Consider the following 21861-nt stretch of genomic DNA (forward strand, 5'->3'; position numbering starts at 1 on the left):
ACTGCTTTTAGTTTGAACCGCTAAGTTCTCCCCTTGCCTTCGCTCTTAATTGGAAAATTCACTTCAGTTGCTCGATTTGCTGTTCTTTTCGATTTGTTTCTGATCAGGCCCCCAAGACCTCGCTTATGCACGAGTTGTAAGTCTTTCGTGGATCTTGACCAAATCCGACTATAACAGCGTTCTATCAGCTACTTATCCCTCGCTGGGTTTACTCATGGCCATTGCTGAGTAGCTTGAGCCATTGATGTTGATATTGCACTTACGGTAACACCCATAGCAGTAACATCAGCACCGGCACCTGCACCTTGGATGACCAATGGTCTAGGTGAATATCTATAATTGTTAATGAATATTTAGCTTTATTCTGCAGATACAAAGCAAGGTGATTTGAAATTTATCGCTGGCTTACCTCTGAGTGGTAAATGAGATGATGTTATCTGATCCTTTAAGAGCAGTAGCAAAAGCGTGATCTGTTGGGTATCTAAATAGCAAGTTTGTATTCAATTTATATGGTCAGAAGAAAGAAACTTAGAGAAAGTAATGTTGAAAAGACCTAAACTCACTTTCCAAGTTTACATTCTACTTTACCTTGTTTCAAGTCGATTACACCGACGTATCTGACTACTTGACCTTCCTTTCTTGCTTCTTCACGAATTTTGTCGAAGTAATCATCACCTTCGGCCAATCGTTCGAGATATTCTTCTTTGGTAGAAGCGTTGGAAAGGACATCGGGAACGAGTGATTGAGTAGGTACTGATGCGTAACCTTCAGGTAAAGCGGGTGAAGTAGGGATGAGTCGAGAAAGTATAGTTAGTTTTCGTGCGACGTCTGTTCCGGAAAGATCGTCTCGAGGATCAGGTTCCTATTAAGTTAAGGTTTGGAACAGATTAGCGGATGAATTCTTACTCTGATGCGAGGTGGAGAAAAACGATTTAAATGTTGTTAAAGATTCACTCACAGTGTATCCTTTATCTTTAGCGATTTGAACGACCTGAGAGAATTTCACATCTCCACCTTCTACTTTTGAGAATTCATTGAAAATGTAACTTAAAGTACCTGAAAATACACCTTCAATCTTTTCGATTTCGTCACCTGTAGCTACCAAATCTTTCAAGGTACTCAGGATTGGGAGACCTGCTCCTACTGTTGATTCACCGTAATACATGGTCGGAGTATTAGGATAAGTTTTGGAGATTACATCGTCCCATAAAGATAGACTTGAAGAAGCTGCTTTCTTATTGGGTGTGACGATGTTGATTCCCATGGCTAATATTTGAGGATAAATGGATGGAATCAAATCTGATCCTGTCGAATCGATGAAGATACCAGGAGCATCAGGATGGTTACTCAATAGAGATAAGATGGAAGCTACATCTAATGGATTTCCATGTTGTTCTAAAATAGGGGAGAAATTAGTTGGCGTAATAGGTGCCGCTGGTAATGGTAACGAAATGGATTGTCTTGAGTTAGCGATTAAGATTAAATTAAATCGACTGTTCAAAGGTGGTGATAATAATTGAGATAAAATAGCTTTTCCGACTCCACCGAGTCCGATCAAGGCTACGGGAACAGGTCGAGGAGCGAATGTAGACATCTTAGAAACGTGATTGGTGATCCTGGAGCAGGTTTCAAGTGGTCGTAATGTGTGAAAGAATGGGGATGATGAAATGATATTAGGAGCAAAAATTCCTATAATTCGTTAAGAGTGCCATTAATTTAATATTCATTTTTTCGCCAGTACTACTTTGTTTGGAAGTTGTTTTCACGGGGCTCCGATCAATGACTCATTCAAAAACGTATATATCAAATCAGGAATGCTCTTTCAATGTTCTATTTCACTCTTTCAATCATCGTTCAGCTCAATCACGATGAGGCCATGCCCTCTCCACTCCGACATATAGCGTTGAACAGAAACTCGCTAATTCGCACTCGACATGGAAAAGCTAGATTCATAAAAAGGGGGATATCTAACCAATCTCCACAATCGCCATCGCCGCCGCCGTCGCTGTCGTATAAAAGGCAAAAGGAATTAAACCTTTTCGCACGATTCGAGAGACGAGCTCCTCGTACGACGCAGCTGCACGATGTTTTATCCTCATCGTCGACCACTTCTAAACTTCCATCTGCATCTCAGCCGCAATCTCACCCGTCTGCCAATGATGAATTGGATAAAAGGGTGGACAAAGGAGATTCATTCAAAAGTACTTCTACAACACCTACTGCAACTTCTTTCCAAGAGATTCCATCCACCAATGAAGGCATCCAAATCGTCGACACTCTGCCAGCGATGATAAATGTTCCTACACCTATACCCAACAAGACCTTAGGCAAGGAAGTTGAGATACAAGGTATCGTTGTTCCTCCTAAACCGATACCACCAGGTGAAGAAGGTGAGTTTCGTTTTGTTTCGTTGTTTTTGAAGCCTTTTCTCAGTCCGATTCGGTGATCTCCTTCAGATCAAATCTTTCAATCGCTTTGTGATCTCCACTCCACTGACATTGGATTTGTTTTACAGAATGCTGCATGTCAGGATGTGTTAATTGTGTGTATACGATATATGCCGATGATCTCGAAATCTATACATCCGCTGTTGAATCAGCTAGAAAAGCATTAACGAAAGCGAATGTAAACGAAAAAGATTGGCCTGAACAAGTGAGGTCCCCAACTAGTGAGGAGAAGAGTAAGGAAAATATAGAACGTGAAGTGGATCCTGTAATGAGTGCTTTCTTAGCGTAAGTCCATCATCCGCATCCAAATTGGACCAATTTGGAATGGACTCGTTGTGAGAATGAGTTAATCCAGGTGTCGATGCTGAATTTACCTTTACCTTCAATGTAGTCTAGAGAATAAATTGAAAAAGAAATGATATCGTACTCTTTCAATATATGATCGATACCTTCGAGAACGAAGTCCTCACACGCCACACGCTATGCACTCAAGAACAACATATAGCATTGATCTTCGCTTGGCGACATGTCATGCATCACCAATACCTTAGTCAACTCAAAGGTTGAGAGTGGTAAGACATCTCTCATTATCGGTTAGTAAACATTACAGTCATCCTCATCCACAGTCATTCCATCCCCTTCCAGTCAGTATCTGAGAGTGGAGCATACGCACTCATTCTCCTCCAGGCTCTCTGAAAATCGTGAGAGACATTCAAAAAAGGTCATCCTCATCCACAGTCATTCCATCCCCTTCCAGTCAGTATCTGAGAGGGGAGCATACGCACTCATTCTCCTCCAGGCTCTCTGAAAATCGTGAGAGACATTCAAAAAAGAATCAACTACAACACCCGGGATTCCCAAGTGGTCCCCCACCTTGGTACTAACCGGGCGATGCACAGCTTAGTTTCGCAGATCGAACGGGATGCGACGCTTTCTATGCTCTATGGTCGTAGATGAAACTATGAGGGGTGATTATAACTATATACAATTACAATGCTGAATAGCGGAGCAAGGTGGTTGCGCAGGGCAAAGAGCGGAGTTCACAGCTACCATAAAAAGCCCACGAGAATTGCAAGACATCTTGGATGGACAAGAGAAGGGGTAATTGTCAAGAGCATGAAGCGAAAACAGCATTTTCACTTTTGTCTGGGTAGTCACCATGGACGTGCCCTCCTTTCGATCGAATACGTTCACCATCAGATGTTCCCGGATCACATCAAGGGATGTGTGTGTGTGTGTCAAAACGATGAAACACAGATGTTATTTCCGAGATTTGGTAGGCGGAGGTCACCGAGTGGCCCTTTTGCAGAACAAAAATAACTGATCAGAAGTATGACGAGGACTTGACTAACAACGGATTGGTTGTGCTGAGGGCACTCTTGAGCATGAACATAATCCTTTCCTCTTACAAAATCAAAATAGAAAACAATATGCGTCCTTCTCGGAGACCTCAAGTGGAGATTGGGATCCGACCGTTCATACACGATGCATGACATCTGCACCGACAAGTTGCGCACGTTCCTAAGTTTGATAACCATCTTCGAGACTACATGATCTCAGTGTATGTAAGTGACTAGATTTGGTTATGCTTCTTTTGCTATCCTCCCCGAATTGCCTCCAATTTCGGATATTCCCATTTATATGCTAGATCAAGGTAGAACGTGATATGTTGCATTGTCTTGGCATCGCTATCCTTATCGAGATTAGATCAGGAGTATATTGTACGCCACAACGTGCGTTTTACTTTATTCGACACGTTGTCCTTATGTTTTACGTAGAAGATATATAAAGCTTCTTCCCAACTTCTTGGTGGTTGGGCCTCTTTTCCAAAATCATACGGACCTCGATCTCCTCCGAAGGAAGCTTTGAAACCAGCTTCATCATGTACGCCGCCGCCCTGCTCCCGCTTCTTGCTATCCTTGCCTCCGCCACTCCTGTCAAGCGATGGTCGTACGAAAAGTACTATGATCTCCAAGCTCATCGAGGTGGACGTGGTGAGACTATCGAAAAGTAAGTGATTGACCTACAGTATGGAGATTGGAAGTGATACCCGTCGCTGATATAGCTCAGCACGCTGCCGTCTTTCGCCCAAGGTCTTTTAAACGGTGTCACCACTCTGGAACTTGATTGTGAGTTGAACCAATTGTCATATATATGATATTCTGCTGATCGTTATTCCCTTTCAGGTGGTATAACCAAGGACGGCCATGCTGTGGTTTGGCACGATGAGAATATCGATCCTACCAAATGTAAAGATACAGGTGCCGTATTCGATAACGATCCTATGTTCCCATATGTTGGGAAGTATATTGCCAATTTGTGAGTTTGATCAAGGGTCAGCGTACAAATCCTTTCGCTTGTATTCATCGTGAATTACCCAAATGTTGATTTGGACACACACAGGACTCTGGCTCAAGTACAGTCTCTTGATTGCGGTTCTCTGAGACTAGACGGTTTCCCCCTTCAAGGTCAGTCCTCATATGGATATGATTCATTACTTGATTGATTTAAAAAGCTGAAATGACATATTACGATTTTATGTAGAAATCGTTCCCAAGACCAGACTTGCGACCCTTCCTGAATTGTTCGATTTCGTTAAATGTGCCACTGACGAACCTGTTCTGTTCAATATCGAATCCAAGGTGAATGGCGAACAAAGAAATCTTACTCGAGCTCCAGAAGATTTTGTAGAAGTTATGGGTAAAGCTTTCGAACAAGCTGGTGAAGGTTGAATGGACAGAATTACCCATCAATCTTTCGATGTAAGTCAATTCCAAACAGATTATCAATACAAGTCAAGTCCTTGTCTTGTCGCTCTTGGGATCAAGACTGACAATATCGACATATATGTTTAGTGGAGAGCTTTGATCAAATCCAAAGAGGTATATCCTGAATTACGAACTTCAGCCCTTTGTGCTGACTCTACTCGTGAGTAATGTATTCTCGCCTTCGTTAGTGCTATCATACTGATATTCATAATCATAACCACGGACTGATGGACGTTCAGTCTACAAGGGAGGTGGTAATCTTACAAGTCATCAAAGGGGACCTTCAGGAATGGTAGCTGGAATCGACGTTGATAGTTTCCCAGGTGATACTGTCTGTGAAAGAGTCGTTCGAGCCGCCCACTCGTTCGGTGCCGACTACATCTCTCCTACCGAGACAGCCGTGAGTATAGTCGACTTGCTCATTCCGTTTTCGGGTTGCTGATTGTTTCGCTTCTGTTTTTCAGGCTGCTTCTGCCGCAGGAGCCCTTGACCCATCTATGGACGGATGGATATCATTCGTTAGTAAGGAAATGGTTGATACAGCTCATGAACTCGGTATGGGTGTCAAACCCTGGACTGCCAAGTGAGGACTGTTTGACATCTGGCCCAAAAATGAAAAGCTGACTGAGTACAATGTACAGCCGTAAGAACACATTCGACTACTTGATCGATCTTGGAGTGGATGGTAAGTTGTTTCAATACTCTATTTCAAGCAAGCAAACGCTGACGCATCATATCACAGGTGTCATTACAGATTTCCCTCATGAGTTCAGAAGACATCTGGAACATTTGGGAGGATACGATCTCGCACCTCTTGCTGATCCTTCAAGGGTCGCCAAATGTTTAGCTAAACATAATCAGCTCACCTCTTAAATGAGTTGGTACCGAGCAGTCAGCCGTTGACAAGAAGGTAAAAAAAGTGATGGATGACTCGATCGAATAACTTATAAAACTAAGATATAATTGATAGAAATAATAATGTAGTTGAACTATAATGCATTGCAATGGGGCATGAAGATCGAGCAGCTAAGATGTCCGAAGAGGGTCGCTACAGTACAAGATGATGGCGGAGAAAGTCGAGCCACTGTGAGAATGTTGACGATCATGAGTATAGAGAATTGTCGGTACATTTATCGCACGAATCACTCGACCCGACGAAGGATATCTCGATTAAGATGCTTCTTATTGACAGAAGGGACGCCTGAAAGTTGTAAGGATAAATCCAATTCACCCAATAAGCCTTAAGATGCAAGACCATCAGCTAAATTCTCTCGAGGTTGGAAACTCACTTTTGAGTACATGTTCTACTCCATCTTGACCGCCGAAAGCCAATCCATACACATATGGTCTCCCAACCAACACAGCTTTAGCACCTAGCGCTAGCGCTTTGACTATATCGGCGCCGCACGTAATACCAGAATCGAACACTGTGAATCCAAATCACCAAACATCAGCCTTGTGACTGTCGCTCTTAGTACATGTTGTTATGGGATGATCATCACTTACGAACATCGATTTTGTCCCCTACGGCATCGGCGATCTCAGGTAACATTTCGAGACTTGCTATACAACCATCCACCTGTCTACCTCCGTCTGAGTGAGAACAATATTAGTATCAGATAAACTTGAGTTGAGCTTGAGAATGCCATATCAATTATTAAATACTTACGATTAGAGACGACAATTCCTTGTACACCCGCTGACACTGCTTTTTTAGCATCCGCAACTGTCTGTATACCTTTGAGGACAATGGGACCATCCCAATGTTGTTTGAGGAAATCAAGATCTTCCCATCCGTTCGATACACCTGTTCCAATAAAGAGATCATTTAGCAATTATTTATATGACGTACTAGACGATGCAGGATTTGTGATGGTGACAGTGTTAAGTGTGCAGCATACGACTTAGTGGTACATACCTGGAAAAACGATTTGACTCCATGTACGAGCTGCATTTGACATATCTTCTTCGACTTGTTTTCCAGTCATTTGCTTGAATTTACTTCTGAATACAGGATCACTGAATCCGATTTCTACTCCGATCGCATCAGGTCTCAAGAATGGATTGTAAGCGTGATTTTCATCGTCAGGTCTCCATCCAAGGATATAGGTATCGAGCGTCACGAATAGGGCCTAATTTGTACGATACGGAAATTGATCAAATTAGCCCATCAAAACGTTCCGATCTTATCTTAACAGCGAGCAAGCTGGGATTCATAATCAAAGTCAAGCACTGGGAAGACTCACTCTATATCCTGCGGCTTTTGCCCGTTTCAACATTGATATGGTTATATCATCATGTCCTCTCGAAGGCCAATACCTAGAATGTATTACGTTAATCAACAACGAATCCTCCTTGCCGTAATAAAGGTGTATTGCTTACAATTGGAAAAACCTCAATCCATCTCCACTGGCTTCTGCTGCTTCTTCAATACTTGACGCAGCAGCAGTACTAAGAGTATATGGTACATTGACATTTCCACCTGCTTTAGCTACTCCCCCTTCTTTATCTTCGTGAAATATCTGAAGGACCTGAAAGACAATAGAAGGATCTTAGCATAAATTGTCATTATACTTTTATTATCAAGCTGTTCTTTCCCAATGAATGGAGTGGATATTCAGGCGAGAATGTGGTATGACTTACTCCTACAGGGGCTATGATAAGTGGATTATTTAATTCCAATCCCAAAACCTTAGTTGTCAAATCGACTTTATCGAATTTAACCAATCTGTTAGGAACGATAGCCCATTTCTTGAATGATTTTCTATTGTTTTCATAGGTTTCTCTTGTACCTGCATTTCCATGTACATAACCCCATGCAGATGCTGGAAGTATCTCTTTTGCCATCGAGCCCCATCTAGTGAGATCAAGCAGTCAATCTTTCATTTTCATAATCAATGACCGATTGACCTGGGGTTTGATTCGATTCACCCGATACCTCATTGTTATGTGTAGATAGATAGATAGATCAAGATTGATTGGAGAAAGCTCACTGTGTCACATCAAAACTAAATCTTGGTTTAATACCTTTTAATCCCTTTGAATAGATTTCTTGTTGATATGCCGCAGGTCTTTCAGACGTTTTATGAACATGCTAGGAAAGATCAAGAGAATCAGTTCATCGTTACAGTCTGCTCTTTCTATATACGATCTGGCTTACTGGATGTGTGGACATGATAATTGGAAGATACACTGCAGTCAAAATAAGATCGTATTTCGGTTCTTGACTTCATGATGGTCATTTTAAAAGCAAAGAGGAGTATCCTCTCATTATATAACACAAACAGTGTTGTCTCATGGCTATAGCATGCGTAGCTCTCTACCTGTATGAGATGTCAAGAAGTGACGTTGGCATTCGAGTTTTTCTATTAATAGTCGAGTACTGTAGAATGTCACCATGGCAGGCACCCCACGATCATCATCAAGATGCCGCTCGCACATGTAGAATATAGATACCGTCAAAGGGTAAAGTCATATAATTGCCGACGGCAAAATTAACCTTTCCGCAAGTATCTAATATGCAGAGATGGTGCATGCATACAGTATACTTCTTAAACTGTTTTGAAAAAAACTACACAAGGCTTATCTGTGCTGCCCTTTCTAATTTCGACAAGACCGTATGCAACACTAACAAATCATATGATTTTAAACAGGTTGACAGATCGACAATCACATACTGGGTGTCGATATATTAGGGTCATAATTTGGTAATCCAGTTACGATACCTAGTAGACGACAAGGTTAGAATCATATCTGAGTGAAGGGGTATTGAAAACAACTTACCATCGATTAGAGCGTTCCAATATTGTGTACTATTTCCTCCAGGTCCTACATTACCTCCTCCCATATTTGATGATCCCATTGGCATACCTAACCCCATCATCGGCATACTATTTTGAGGCATGTTGTTGTGAGGTAATTCAGATATATTACCAACCATCGAACCTGCTAAAGAAGGGTCCATCCATCCCATTGTACGTGAATCATCAAATCCGTTATTGTTGCTGTTGTACGGTACACCCTCATTTGGAATATTCATCATCCCTCCAGAATAACCTGGATCGTATGCGACAACTTCTTGGCCGGGATAAGGTGCCATGACGTGCTGTTGTGGTTGTGGTTGAGAATACATGCCGACACCGAAATTCAAGCCTTCCGTTCCTGGACCATAAGAAGTATTCGATTGTATCCAATGATCAAGTCTATTATACACGAAACATTATCGTTAGCCTTGGTGACAGATTCGCAGGGGAGTCAAAGCTGTCATTCCGACATTGATACTCACAATCTTTGGGGATGATCATCTTCTGGGCTTGTACCCATTCCGGGAGGAGTTGGACCCATACTAGGAGCATAAGGACTAGCTCTTACAAAGCTTTGAGGTGATATAGCAGGCAGAGGAGTAGACCTCGGTCCACCGCTTCCATTCTCCCCTGGATGAGATGGTCCGGGATTTGGTGGAGCACCCATAGAGGAAGTTGAAGGTGGTTTCGATGTTGACCTTTCAAAAGACGTGTTGTCCATCGAGAGACGACCTGATCGGGCTGAAGGTCGTCGAGCTTGTCGTTGAGCTTCCATCTGTTGCGCTCTTTGGTGAAGTGTATAGATCTATAGTAGAGTACATGAGCTTGGACTTGCCCAATGAAACCCTATGGAATAGCAACTTACGATTGCCGCTTCTTTTTGAGAGAAATCATCCGCTTTAGGATCATGTGGATGTTGTTCCATGAAGCTGTGAATGATTTGTTTCATCTCAGCTGCTCGAGGGGCGCGCTTAAGATTGTTAAATAGTAAGTTACACGTCCGGAATTTCCCTTCAGACGTCTGACACTCACAGGATCAATGATGATACTGATACCAGCAATCATAGCAGCGTTCTAACGTTACGCAAAGCTGTCAGCGCCGACTTCAAGGATGAGCCAGACAATGCTCTAAGACGGCTTACAAATTCTCTAAATGATCCACCTAACAGAGTTTCGAAGAAATCTGGGCAATCAACCTTGAACATTTGACGCTATTGAGACGCAGTATCAGCCTGAGAAACCCTAAGACACCCTAACTCTACGCGAATCCAATCCACTAACCAATTTGTAGTCCGTTACAGCAGCATCGAAGCATGCTTGCCTTGACAAGGCATATCGAGAGCTTCTAAGCTTACGGAGCAGCCAAGGTCGCTAATCGTTCAACCTGATGAGCTTGTCTCCAGACTGTGTAGAAAATGGTGTACCCACGTGAAGAATGATAGTGAAATGCAATATCTCAGTTTGGATATAATACCTGTGTATAGGTAGAAACCACATTTCTGATTCAAAGTCCATATCAGCTTCTAAATCTCATTTCTCTGCTGAAAAGATGGACAAAGCTCACTTTTATCGTATGACTTATCAGGCGATAACATCTTATACGTAGGAGGTAGATCCTCTACGAACTGTTTGAACTCAGCATCCAAGGCTTCGACGTCTCGATAAGAAGTTTGTCCTGAAAGAGTTTGGAAATGTTGAGTGACCTAGATGATAGCAAATCACGCTTAATTATTTGCTTCAGCTACAGAGTATCAGTATAACTCACTTTCGCAACAATACATCCTAATCCCCTTCGGAGAATAAGATAAGTAGCGAATGTAGGTTCCGTCATGGGCTGAGGTGAAGCCTTTTTATCGTCTCGTAGTGCGGTGAGCTCAATATTGGATGGTGGCCTAACAATAACACACGATGAGTATGAGGTCACATCTCGTGTCAAGGCAAATATCGGTCGATTACTTACAAAGTGTCGGCGAAATTTGGATCTATGGCCGTTGGTCTCCCCATCAGACAAGAATAGGTCGCATCCGCGTGAATCAGGTAAGACCATAATCTTCTTCTATATTCGGTAACGTATGGATCAAGTCCCAATTTCGTGCCATCACGATGTAGACCTAGTGCTTGACCTATGGTTAAGGCATATCTGAATTCGGCCCATCCTTCCGCTAATCGTCTCTCGTGCATTAAAACGAGATATAGCCCAGTCTAAGCCAGTATAGTGGGTTAGCACCCCCCTCAAAAGCTAGACAGATAAGGATGGACATACGCATATTCGAGTTTCTACTAGATGAAGATTTTCCGCTTTGACTGCACTGGCGATATTGATAGCAGTTTTGGCTAACACAGAGTTTCAGCCTGTCGATCTGAGAAGAATTTCTGAAAGAATGAACACGTACAATTCCAATAATACCTCAAACTGGTCAATCTCTTCTCGTGGTCATTTCCTACAATCTCATCTGGAGCAACTCGAGTCGATAGGGCGAGTACAATGAAAACCAAGGGTAAAGCCAGTACTGCTGATGCAGTACTCTTCTGAGCATAGACTTGCTCGTAAGCTGAGGTGAAGATTAGCTGTATATTGCTGGATATATATATATAAAGTAAGGAGCGTCAACATACCTAGTCGAAAAAGATGTTGATCGATTGGATATCGAACATAGTTGACTTTCTCAAAATACCATTGAATGATCTTATCAGCTAGATCACGAGGTGGAAGATCTCTCATGAGGGTTGTCATCTGCAAAAGGCAAATCAGCATACATTGTAATCCTGCCGAGGGTGGATTGAGGGTCACCAACTTTTTCAGGATTGATTCCACAATCGTTAAAGAGTTTAGACAGTTGTTCAGCGGGAGTACCGTGGTAGTCCAAGTTCAGGGGAACAGGTCCCGAAGGGTGTAACTAATATATCAAATTTGTCAGCTTGACCATAGTAGCTAATAATACATGTGTACGACTTACGGATTGAGGAAGCGGGTTTCTGATTCCTGTTTCTCTATCTAAACCTCCCACGACCGCATCCTCGCTCTCAGGTCCATTCTCCCATTCTACAGACCGTTCGAACCTAGATTGGGTAGATGAAGAGTTCGGTCGTTGATTCATCTTCTTCTCGTCTTCTGAATCAGGTGCAAGTGAAGCTGAGAGTGGTGGTGGAGAAATAGCTGGTGCATGATCTAGCGGATAGATTAGATCGAGATGAGCAAAGTTGAGGTAAATCAGGTCTTACAGGGAGGACTCACTTATTCTCCAATCTTTTAAAGCTTTTCCCTCTACTCCATCCACTCTATTTATCACGGCATTAACCATCGCTTCCAATCTTGCCACTCTGACACTTATTGTCGGTAACATCGATGGTGGTCTAGAAGTAGTGACCGGGATAGGGGTGGAAGCTGTATCGATTCCGTCCTTCTTGTTACTATCCCTTGGAGAAGGTTTAGCTGATGATGATTCTGTCTTGACTGATTTGCCACCTGGTGGAGTTGCAGGTCTTGAGTAAGGAACACATAATTCTGGTACTCTACGGGCGACGCAATGTTGACATGGTGTTTCCCTATTACATTTTTGTTTTCTTTTCGCGCATTCTGCACAGGATAGAGCGACTCTCCTTTTCTTTTTCTTTTGAGGTTGATCATTACTTTCATTATCGTATGATGAAGGTGCTGGATGTTTGTTTGATATTGATGGTTGTTCGTCAATTGGCGAACCCTCGTATCCTCTACTGAGAGAGACTAGACTTTCCCTACGAGACTGCTCAGGTGACAGGTTCCTATCATCTCCATATTGAGCACCATGTGGAATGGAATTACTATTCGAGACAGGAGTGATGAGAGGATGTGATTTCGTAGGCGGATCACGATAGGATGAAGGTGGATAATGTGTTTGTCCTGAACCTCTTGCGTTACTCGTCGCATATGAGCCTGGGGAAGCTACGTCCCATACAGAACCTCTATGTGGGAAATCAACCAAAGAAGGTAATCTATTACCGGTTGAATCTCTAGGTGATGGTGCTGGATGTGAAAGAGTGGGATTTGGGCCTGTATTCCAAGTTGTTTTATTCCTTGATGAACTAGGTCTATCTAATCCATTCGAATTTGAGGTTGATGCCCAGCTTTGGGGATCTGTAAGACCACCACTGGGTGAATGAGCTGGAGGTCCATCTCTATAATTTGGTGACCCGTACGTATGATTCATTGGTGATTTGGCTGATGGTATAGGTGGTGGTAGGTAGAATGAAGAAGAAGCAGGTCTAGCTGATCCGGATGATCCCGATCCGTTCAAAGAAGGTGGTGGTGGTGGATATCTGGAGGTAGAAGATGATGATAATGAAGAATGATGATGATGATCATCGTTATTGTGATTTCGGTGCATCGTGTTTTTGGTGGCCTTGTTTCATCCACACAGGGGTTGGAAAAAAAAGGACGAGGAGTAGGAGAAAGCCAGGGAGAGGGCTTGAATAGCTTTAGTCGTTGAAAAAAAGATCTCGGTGCTAAGGAGATATTCTTCGTGTGTGTTTTTATTCGAGCAAAGAAAGGGATATATTATATATGGATAGATCTGAAAGAGAGAAGACTGGTGAAGGGTGAAAGGAAAGAGCGAGTAAAGTAAGATACGTCAGCGATGTGCGATCGTATTCGTCTTTTCAGCAATGATAAGGATACCTTGAATCCGACAACGTGGATCTGTCGGTAGTCCAAGTAGGTAGTAGGAATGCAGTATGTAGAGGGAGCAAGCATTAAACTAATTTGAATTGAACTTACTTTCTGTCCTTTTTTCTCTTCACTTTGGGTATATAATCTGATTCCAGTATTTTGGGTTAAAAAAGCGAAAAAGGGTTGCTGATAGAAGAGGTGGGTAGGTGCTACGTCTGTCGAGTTTGACTATGCACGTTTATGATTCGTAGTGAAGGTATATATATATATATATATATCAATCAGGTCTATGCAAAAGGGGTCTTTTGCGAGGTTGCTTTGACGGTTGTGACCAGGTACGAATATCAACAGACAAAAATGTAAAGCGAGGATTGGGTTAAAGAAAAAACCTAACAAATCACCATTCCATTCCAGATAATTGACGATGCCGTACGTGTGATGCTTTCTACTTGTGTTATGATCATGTCTTGCTTGTTAGGTTTCCTCATTCGATAACTCGATGGATACTACTAATTGCTTTAGCTACCTCTGCTTTGTATGGTGATTATGCTGAACACTACCGCTGCCTATCTGTTAATTTTTCTTTCTTCCATGTTACGGTATCGCTCACACCATTTTAACCGAAGTCATTCATGGTTCCTTGTTGTTGTTGCATGAACCTGAAGCACGAGCTACTCATACATATCATCGTCCCCCGTCAGAAACCTGAGCTAACCACGGATAATATATATATTCAACAAATAGAGGATTTCCTTAATTTCCCGTGCCTGTGTTTTCCTTTTTGCGATTTCCACCAGTTCCAGCATGCGGCATAGGTCATCGGGGACGAGGGGGGGGGAAGGGGGAGATTCAGGAGGGGGCCAACAAAAATCCCATTTTTACCCACTTTCCATCCGATTGGTCCTGGCTGGGAGTGATTCTCGCGATCCCACAAAGAGAATACTCGAGTAATGATCGGCAATGCTCGGACACTTTTCTACCCATAAAACAAGGAGAAAAGGGAATGATAAGATTCGAAAAGAGGCGTTGCGACGTATTGCTTTCCGAAGATATTTGTTCTTCTCTTCATATTTGTTCGCTTCGTCCATGGGCTATTCTCGGTATATATACATATTTATTCCACTTAACCTTACTTTTGCCAAAAGGAACACAACACCCATGCCACAAAAAAAAGCAGAGTCGACTGGATTGTTTTCCTCCGTTTCCGCTGAGATCGGGATATTTCATCATGTTGTTCTCTTCGGACCACGGACCAACACATGTCCAGACCGAGACCAGAGATTCAAGTCAATCGACAACGTGATCGGGTCGATCCATCCAGTCTTGCTTTCTTTCGATCACTTGTTCATATGTCTAAGATGCCAACCGACTTCTACCAAAACAACAGCGCAAAGTATTCTGTCATTGAAGAACAAACCCCCTCCTGAAAGCAGTTTTTTTGGTTTGATAGGGGACGGGATGTTGTTGGCAAGAGAATCATTGATCGATCATCCGTTCTCACGGGCTTGCATATTAAAGCCGTGATTCACATGCCTGATTCATTTTAAATGACCGATCCTCTTTGCGACTTGGCCGTTTTGAGCTAACATTACGAATTGACGAAATGACGAATTTCGGTATATCCGCGTTAGATTTCGTTTTATTTTTATACTCGAGTAATTCCTGCGTGAATTCTGATTGTAGTTGTATACTCGAGTAGTACTCGTGGGGTGTGAACGCAATGAATATCGTAGATAGAGATAGAGATACAAATGATAGGAATATTTCGTCTCACTCAGGTTCAACTGTCCTCGGCCGGTTCCTACGATCATCGCATGAAAAGAGACACGACCCTTAATCACGATACATGATGGACAGTTCCTCCGTAGATTGACTGTCTGTCGGAAGGACGAAATTGTCTTGTCAATCCTCCTATGTTCAGTGCCAAGCTGCCTGACCATCTGATAAGCGACGATCAATGATCGTATCAAGCTATACGGGTAAATGACCATATATGAATCGCAAACACCCCAAATTAGCGGAGACTCCTCGATGCATATGAGCAAGCAGTATATCGTACACAATCCAACAGATGAAATACTATGAAAGTAGTGAAACGAGATGTTCAGAAAACCCAATATCGAAAGCCTCTATACTTTGTGTTTATTCAAAGTGGGTAAACTTTCTACCCAACCTTGATGATCTAGTATAATACCATTACCTTTTTTTGATCTTTCTGATTTTGTTCTCAGTAGAGTTTTTCCTGATGGTACAGCTGATTTACAACTTGATGAATCGTCGTTCAAGTTGTTGTTGTTATTATTGTTACTAAGCTCTTGTTGATTTGAATATTCCAACCAATCTGTGAATGGCTAATCGTTTCGATTTCCGTCAATATTTCAAGACTTTCGATGCAAACTCAAAGATCGTTAGAAAAACTCAACTCACAGCTATAATCGATAGTGGGATATTATCCACATCAGAGTAATGCGAATTGATACCTGTAGGTGTGGGTATAGGTGAAGGTATGGGTGATGATGTATATCTACCATGTCTTCTGATTTTACCATATGTATATGCTGATGGAGGTGACGAGATCATTTTCGACTATACAGCTCATCTCGTTAGCTTATGGATCTTGAGCGAGGATTTGAACGTGATCTACGAAGGGAACTGAGTATTCTCATATTCACGAACGAAGGGAAACTTACTTCGGATATATGTGTATCGACAGTGATCTTGACACTCCCATTCGCACTTTTCCCACTTCCATTTGAAGTGGTCTGACCACTACTAGCCGTCTTCCCACTTCTGGAATCTAAAGAAGGTATTGACTGCTTCCTTGGATAAAGAGGTGATGTATAATAAACAGACGATGATTCGTGATTCCCTTCTTCTTCCAATCCAACTTTTTGTTGAAAATGTATAATGAAATGAAGAGACGATACGAGATATGAGTATGACAAAGCCTGGAATAAGGTTCGAGATACATTCACTATGCGACAAAAATTCAAACACCAATTCAGCTTGATAACCCTCAGATAACTAGATAGGAGAACTATAGATTGCACTTACCTAAAGAAAGGATCTCTACGCAAGTATAAATCATTAAGATGATAAGGTTTAGAGTAGGCAATATCCTTCACACGGAGATCATACAGAATTAGGTCTTTCTGTTTTACTTTCCACCAAATGATGACGGACGAAAGTCTTGACTTACATAGCTTCACTTGTTCTTCTTTTCGCAATGAACTTTTCTCTCCTTTCTTTCATATTCGTGTTTATTGCAAGTATCACTGCAGAATCTTGGTAAGTTACGAGGGATATTACTTTGCTAATTCGATGTCTTCAGAGTTCCCCCTAAAATAAGATTACTCACAAGCTACCCAGATCCAAATACAAAGAACCAAACTCAATCCCAACCATAACCTGAACAATATTCCTAATTCCTTTATCCACCGTGAGACTGAATTGAGATTTGATACACTTGCTTGAGGCATTCTACTTCCAACAACAATTACACCGATATTGATCCCAATTGAACCTATCGATCCTGTGATGAGAGGTATCATAATTGATTTTCTTGGTTTCATCTATGTTCGGGAACTGTAATTAGCATTCTCCCGAGAAGGTCAAGAAACAGACGAGTAGTACTTACTTTCCATAATTCCCTACATCCGTTCATCATAGAGAAAGCTCCTAATATCCCACAGACAACGACACTTGCCATATTCCTCCTAGAATCATCAAGTGCTATATCCACGTAATCTGAAGATAGTATTCGATAAGTCTGATCGGCAGTAAATCCAAATTCGATTCTACACCTTTATTAGCTTTTACGACTTTGTGCGCTGTACTTACCTGTAATGATAGGAAATGCACTTACAAGAGCATAGATACGCTTAGACAAATGCTCCCCAAAGTGATCTGCGAGAATCTAGTCCTCTTCTCAATGAAGCCCCAGATTCGAGATAATATGTACCCTAATAAGCAAGACTGAATCATCAATCCCCATATTGAACTCCACTATAATCTCACAATCATTAGCTTATGTGAACAAAGGAATCACGTCAGACTCACAATCAAGCTTGTCCGATCTGAACCCAATGCTTGAAGTAAAACTAAATTCAGATACGCTCTATCACCTGCTTGAGCGTTCTCTTCTGTTAATTCCATTATAATCCTTTTGATTGAGTGTTTCTGAGATCTGTTAATTCACGTTGTAAACACAATGAGAGGTAATGAGATGACAAATAAACATCGTTGAACGTTGAATCTGTTAGTACCAGAGTGAGACTAGTACGTTGAGTTCGGTGTTCGGTTAAAGAGGAAACATTCGGAGTCAATCGTGTTCTCTGCATAAACATCGATGTCTAAGCTTTGGTGAGTTCATCTAAATGAGTATGGGGAGAAGCACGGGGTGTGTATGTAAAGGATCTCCCTAAGTACAAACATTTATCGGTGGCATGAAGACTGAGTCGTTCACGAAGTATCAGATATTAGTATTCCTTTGTCAATCTGTTAGAAAGGGAAGAAGGATGACTTTGTTTGTATTGCTTTGTGACATTCCTTTTCCGGTGAAGAAGCGAACAAGCTCCATTGACTCTGGCTTCTGTCGCCTTACAAACAGAAGAGATGTCCGCATTGTGACTTCTGTCGAAGGGATACCACGGTGAGGATGATCCGTGCGTTTCATAGTGGTGGTTGTGTGTTGTATACATGGGTGTGTGTAAGTGTGTTATGACTACTTTATGCATGTGTATGGATGGAGCCTCTTCACCGAATCGACGTTCCAAGAGGGAAGAGATGTTACATTTACTCTGCTGCGACCCAGATTATAAGTTTCAACTCTTGATTGAATACATACATATGGATGCATACTCACATATATATAGCAAATATCTATTCCCTTTTCTTTCATCGTAAACATGAACATCTATAATCCCTTATTGAAATAAACAGGACCTTCATACTCCTTGAATCTACTTTCTAATTTAGCAGGATTCGTTTCTGCTTTTTGAGGGAAATAAGCTATCGCAGGAGGCAAGAAAAGACCTAATGATAAACCGATCAGAGTGAGTTGAGTTAAGCTGGATGCTATTCCACCTCGGGGACCTGAGAAAGCTCCGCGTCTAGTCAAGAGTGTCATTACCATTGGAGGTATAATGAGTGTTGGTCTATATAGCATTTCAATGATTAGCTTGAATGTTCATAACATGAATGGTTCAAAGACGAGGAACGAAGGAAGCTGAATGATCGAACGAATTGTGTAAGGATCAATTATGTCTAGGTACTTTGACTCACACATTGGTGAATACTCTACTAGCAGCACTTTGCATAACTGCCATTTGACCTGCTTTAGGTGATTTACCAAGAACTTGTTTCTCTTCCTGACCGCCAACGGGATCTTTCTTGATTTTGAACACTTCTACGCCATCTCTCATCTCTTTCCATCGAATGCAGGAGATACTGCGGGCAAAAATTAGCGCACATGAAGTTCTTGCGATCAATAAAACATCTTCGCACTTGTATAAAGACAATTAAGGAGCGCCTCAGAAGGGAGAACGGAATGAGAGATTGTACTTACTTGACTACACCTGCTGAAGCTACACTGGCGAAAGGAACCAATTTACCCAATATATCTTTAGTAGCTGCTGAAACTCTCAATCGAGGAACGAGTCGACTGAGGGACACGGCGAGAGCGACAGAAGTGAATGTAGCAGCGACATAGGCTATGATCATAGTTAGTTCGAAGCCTCGGTTATAGGTTATAGGATGTATGAGCTTACCAGTTCCGATTTCTTGGGGAGTCATCTCGATTGATTTGTTGGCATTACTGAAGTTCACCTAATCGTCATAATGGCTTGCTTGTCAACGGCGAGAGATCTCTGCTCATATAAGGTGATAGATATGCTTACAGCTACATTCAGAGTTTGATTTGCCCATTGCCAGAATATCACGCTTTTCAAACTTGGATTAGGCATAAGCATACCCGCCTGATTTATTGCCTTCTCTCAGTCCATTTTCACCGGTATTTCAAATCAAAAGACTCACACATATTCTAGCAGTGAGTGAGCAATTCGGAATCAGTAATGGATCCGAAGCACATTATGTAGAATAGAAATAAGCTCACATCAAATTGGTAGGTACGAAAGCTGACATCCTGAAAGGTAAAGGTACTGGTTTACCTGTATCTGGGTGAATTGAAGAATTTACCACTGTTCAGTCATATCAGCAAAGGTGAGCGATAGCGATGTAGACAGCGCCAGTGCATAAGGAGTACTTACACTGCTTAGCATGATCGTAAGCTTGTTTCTGTTGTTCATTTACCCAATATCCTTCTCTTCCACTCTCCTTAATTTTACTTTCAAAGTGGTTGACATCTTTTTGAGCTTGTTCAAGTTGATTGGAAGATGCGAGGAGTGTAAGTGGGGATGTAGTAGAATAGAAATAAGCAAGTCGACCACCTGAATTTTCAATCATCCATCAAAGATCAGCATATCAACTAGTTATGATTGTAATTCTCCATTGAAAAATGGTAAATTTCAGCTGACCGTAAGATGAGAGGTCAAAACGCGGTTTAGCTAGGTATATCCAATAAGCATTAGCTAGCGGGTCGACCAATGTAGGCTACAGACAGCGGTTGAGCTTACAGATATCGTATAGTCCTGCTCTATCACTCATTTTGAAAGACTTCAAGATGCTTGTACTACCCAATTGATAATTCAGTTAATCAGATTGAGAATTTGTTATCGATAAGAAAATTGAAAAACGAATACTCGGTTGAAAAAAAAAACAGATCGGATTAAAGGAAAACATGCTTTGCTTCGGTTAAACTTCGGAAAAACCATTCACCCAATAACTCAGAAGACATGCATAGGAAGCTGTGAGCATCATCCTTATACAACATTTCAAAACATCACCATTCACTATCGTTTGTTGATATCAGAATCATCCTCATCAAGATGGGACTGCGACAATCGCGAAACACAACTACAGCAGTGCCGATACCGCCTTCTACCGTGGACAGTGAATCTGAACCACCTCGACCGTCATCGTCCAGCTTGAATCCCAATCCTCCTTCGACCATCCTTTCATATTTCTTTCTCCCTTTTAAGCCATTTGTAACTCACGATCATCTTCATCCTACTCACTTGGAGACTCGCCTGGTGACTCGATACCTCTTACATTTGGGTTTACCGGCAGAATTAGTTCCAAAAGTATTGGATCATGCTGAATACTGGGGAGGATGTAGAAGACAGAATACACAACAGATGTCCGTGAAATCATCTGATGATAGAGGTAAATTGGATGCCAATATGGGTCCTGGAAATCTTTGGTACCAAGATTCACAACCTATAGGCTGTACCAAAAGACCTCGTCCATGGAACTATAAAGCAGATTGTCAGACCACTCCAACTGAAGAAGCGAATAGTACACCTAAAGATGAGACTGATAAAGTATGGATAAGGAAATGTGTTATTGAAATATTATCGAAAGATCAAGGATGGAGCACGAATGATCCTTCTCACTATGGTGAGTACGCTTCCTCATACTATCGTCTAAATCTCGTGACTATGATCTGAAGCGACTGATTTGACTCGATCACGAAACGACAGGTACATACGAACAAAGCTACTCATGGTTCGATGTAGCATTATGGCGAAGAGAAGGAGGGGTAGAAAGGGAAGTTGAAGGTTCAAGACATGCAATACAGAATAATGTACATGCTGGACAATATTTTAAAGCTCATCGTATCATCTTGTCAACCGATCATCCGACGATCAAGCTAGCACAACCAGGTGATTGGATCGTATTGTGGGCAAGGGCAAAATATCAGGTGAGTTCAAGCTCTCCTTTGATACATACGTCAAAAGCTGTTTCTGATATTTTATGTGTTTTTCATCTTTCTTAGGGATGGGAGAATCATGTCAAGTGAGTGTCAAATTGTTCGATGACAACGCAAGACTATATAGCTGATGCGATTGTGATAGAGAAGCAGCAGTTACCGTTTACACTTCACCGTACCCGCCAAGTGCATGACCTTGTTCCTTTTTATCGTTCACCTGTATTGCTTGATGATTTCAAGATCAGTGCAGCAGCAGTGTGTCCTATTGTGGTATCAGTGTAGTAGTGTTTCAGTGTATTTATTTTGTATGACTTTGATGATCTTGTTTATGACTTCAATGACTTTCATGACTGTTATGTATATATGATAC

The 21861-nt window shown here is 41.8% G+C and overlaps 8 protein-coding genes and 1 non-coding gene across 9 annotated transcripts; 3 read left to right on the forward strand and 6 right to left on the reverse strand.

The window, feature by feature from the left end:
* Positions 1 to 123: 123 nt before the first annotated feature.
* On the reverse strand, positions 124 to 1594 carry IL334_001523 (uncharacterized protein; the record flags this gene model as incomplete). The annotated part of the gene is made up of 5 exons (XM_062933280.1): positions 124 to 168; positions 264 to 333; positions 410 to 481; positions 564 to 862; positions 959 to 1594. 5 exons carry the CDS (start codon positions 1592 to 1594, stop codon positions 124 to 126), a joined length of 1122 nt encoding a protein of 373 aa, XP_062789331.1.
* Positions 1595 to 1876: 282 nt separating this feature from the next.
* On the forward strand, positions 1877 to 2866 carry IL334_001524 (uncharacterized protein; the record flags this gene model as incomplete). Its single annotated transcript, XM_062933281.1, has 3 exons — positions 1877 to 2390; positions 2516 to 2732; positions 2839 to 2866. 3 exons carry the CDS (start codon positions 1877 to 1879, stop codon positions 2864 to 2866), a joined length of 759 nt encoding a protein of 252 aa, XP_062789332.1.
* Positions 2867 to 3284: 418 nt separating this feature from the next.
* IL334_001525 lies at positions 3285 to 3399 on the reverse strand. Its single transcript, XR_009999579.1, has one exon. It is a non-coding gene; the product is annotated as a 5S ribosomal RNA (ribosomal RNA).
* A 930-nt stretch (positions 3400 to 4329) lies between these two features.
* On the forward strand, positions 4330 to 6088 carry IL334_001526 (uncharacterized protein; the record flags this gene model as incomplete). The annotated part of the gene is made up of 11 exons (XM_062933282.1): positions 4330 to 4457; positions 4518 to 4576; positions 4634 to 4766; positions 4851 to 4915; positions 4992 to 5070; positions 5188 to 5209; positions 5303 to 5375; positions 5455 to 5615; positions 5680 to 5798; positions 5857 to 5900; positions 5958 to 6088. 11 exons carry the CDS (start codon positions 4330 to 4332, stop codon positions 6086 to 6088), a joined length of 1014 nt encoding a protein of 337 aa, XP_062789333.1.
* Positions 6089 to 6357: 269 nt separating this feature from the next.
* Positions 6358 to 8390, reverse strand: IL334_001527 (uncharacterized protein; the record flags this gene model as incomplete). Its single annotated transcript, XM_062933283.1, has 10 exons — positions 6358 to 6455; positions 6505 to 6642; positions 6722 to 6808; positions 6885 to 7022; positions 7134 to 7347; positions 7462 to 7534; positions 7598 to 7746; positions 7859 to 8072; positions 8209 to 8309; positions 8376 to 8390. The coding sequence occupies 10 exons, from the start codon at positions 8388 to 8390 to the stop codon at positions 6358 to 6360; spliced, it is 1227 nt and encodes a 408-aa protein (XP_062789334.1).
* Positions 8391 to 8884: 494 nt separating this feature from the next.
* On the reverse strand, positions 8885 to 13382 carry IL334_001528 (uncharacterized protein; the record flags this gene model as incomplete). The annotated part of the gene is made up of 17 exons (XM_062933284.1): positions 8885 to 8940; positions 8999 to 9417; positions 9501 to 9823; positions 9884 to 9988; positions 10051 to 10092; positions 10161 to 10229; positions 10300 to 10389; positions 10447 to 10517; positions 10583 to 10721; positions 10784 to 10910; positions 10979 to 11220; positions 11282 to 11352; positions 11412 to 11570; positions 11635 to 11752; positions 11814 to 11915; positions 11976 to 12187; positions 12254 to 13382. 17 exons carry the CDS (start codon positions 13380 to 13382, stop codon positions 8885 to 8887), a joined length of 3474 nt encoding a protein of 1157 aa, XP_062789335.1.
* Positions 13383 to 15792: 2410 nt separating this feature from the next.
* On the reverse strand, positions 15793 to 17818 carry IL334_001529 (uncharacterized protein; the record flags this gene model as incomplete). Its single annotated transcript, XM_062933285.1, has 9 exons — positions 15793 to 16014; positions 16091 to 16249; positions 16354 to 16637; positions 16718 to 16782; positions 16863 to 16938; positions 17022 to 17235; positions 17301 to 17460; positions 17529 to 17668; positions 17723 to 17818. The coding sequence occupies 9 exons, from the start codon at positions 17816 to 17818 to the stop codon at positions 15793 to 15795; spliced, it is 1416 nt and encodes a 471-aa protein (XP_062789336.1).
* Positions 17819 to 18578: 760 nt separating this feature from the next.
* Positions 18579 to 20326, reverse strand: IL334_001530 (uncharacterized protein; the record flags this gene model as incomplete). The annotated part of the gene is made up of 10 exons (XM_062933286.1): positions 18579 to 18819; positions 18947 to 19111; positions 19230 to 19374; positions 19432 to 19489; positions 19561 to 19638; positions 19697 to 19703; positions 19776 to 19860; positions 19930 to 20109; positions 20197 to 20226; positions 20296 to 20326. The coding sequence occupies 10 exons, from the start codon at positions 20324 to 20326 to the stop codon at positions 18579 to 18581; spliced, it is 1020 nt and encodes a 339-aa protein (XP_062789337.1).
* Positions 20327 to 20607: 281 nt separating this feature from the next.
* IL334_001531 (uncharacterized protein) lies at positions 20608 to 21685 on the forward strand (the record flags this gene model as incomplete). The annotated part of the gene is made up of 4 exons (XM_062933287.1): positions 20608 to 21178; positions 21262 to 21482; positions 21558 to 21577; positions 21637 to 21685. 4 exons carry the CDS (start codon positions 20608 to 20610, stop codon positions 21683 to 21685), a joined length of 861 nt encoding a protein of 286 aa, XP_062789338.1.
* Positions 21686 to 21861: the final 176 nt, after the last annotated feature.

Source organism: Kwoniella shivajii, chromosome 2 (assembly GCF_035658355.1).
Source record: "Kwoniella shivajii chromosome 2, complete sequence".
NCBI lineage: Eukaryota > Fungi > Basidiomycota > Tremellomycetes > Tremellales > Cryptococcaceae > Kwoniella > Kwoniella shivajii.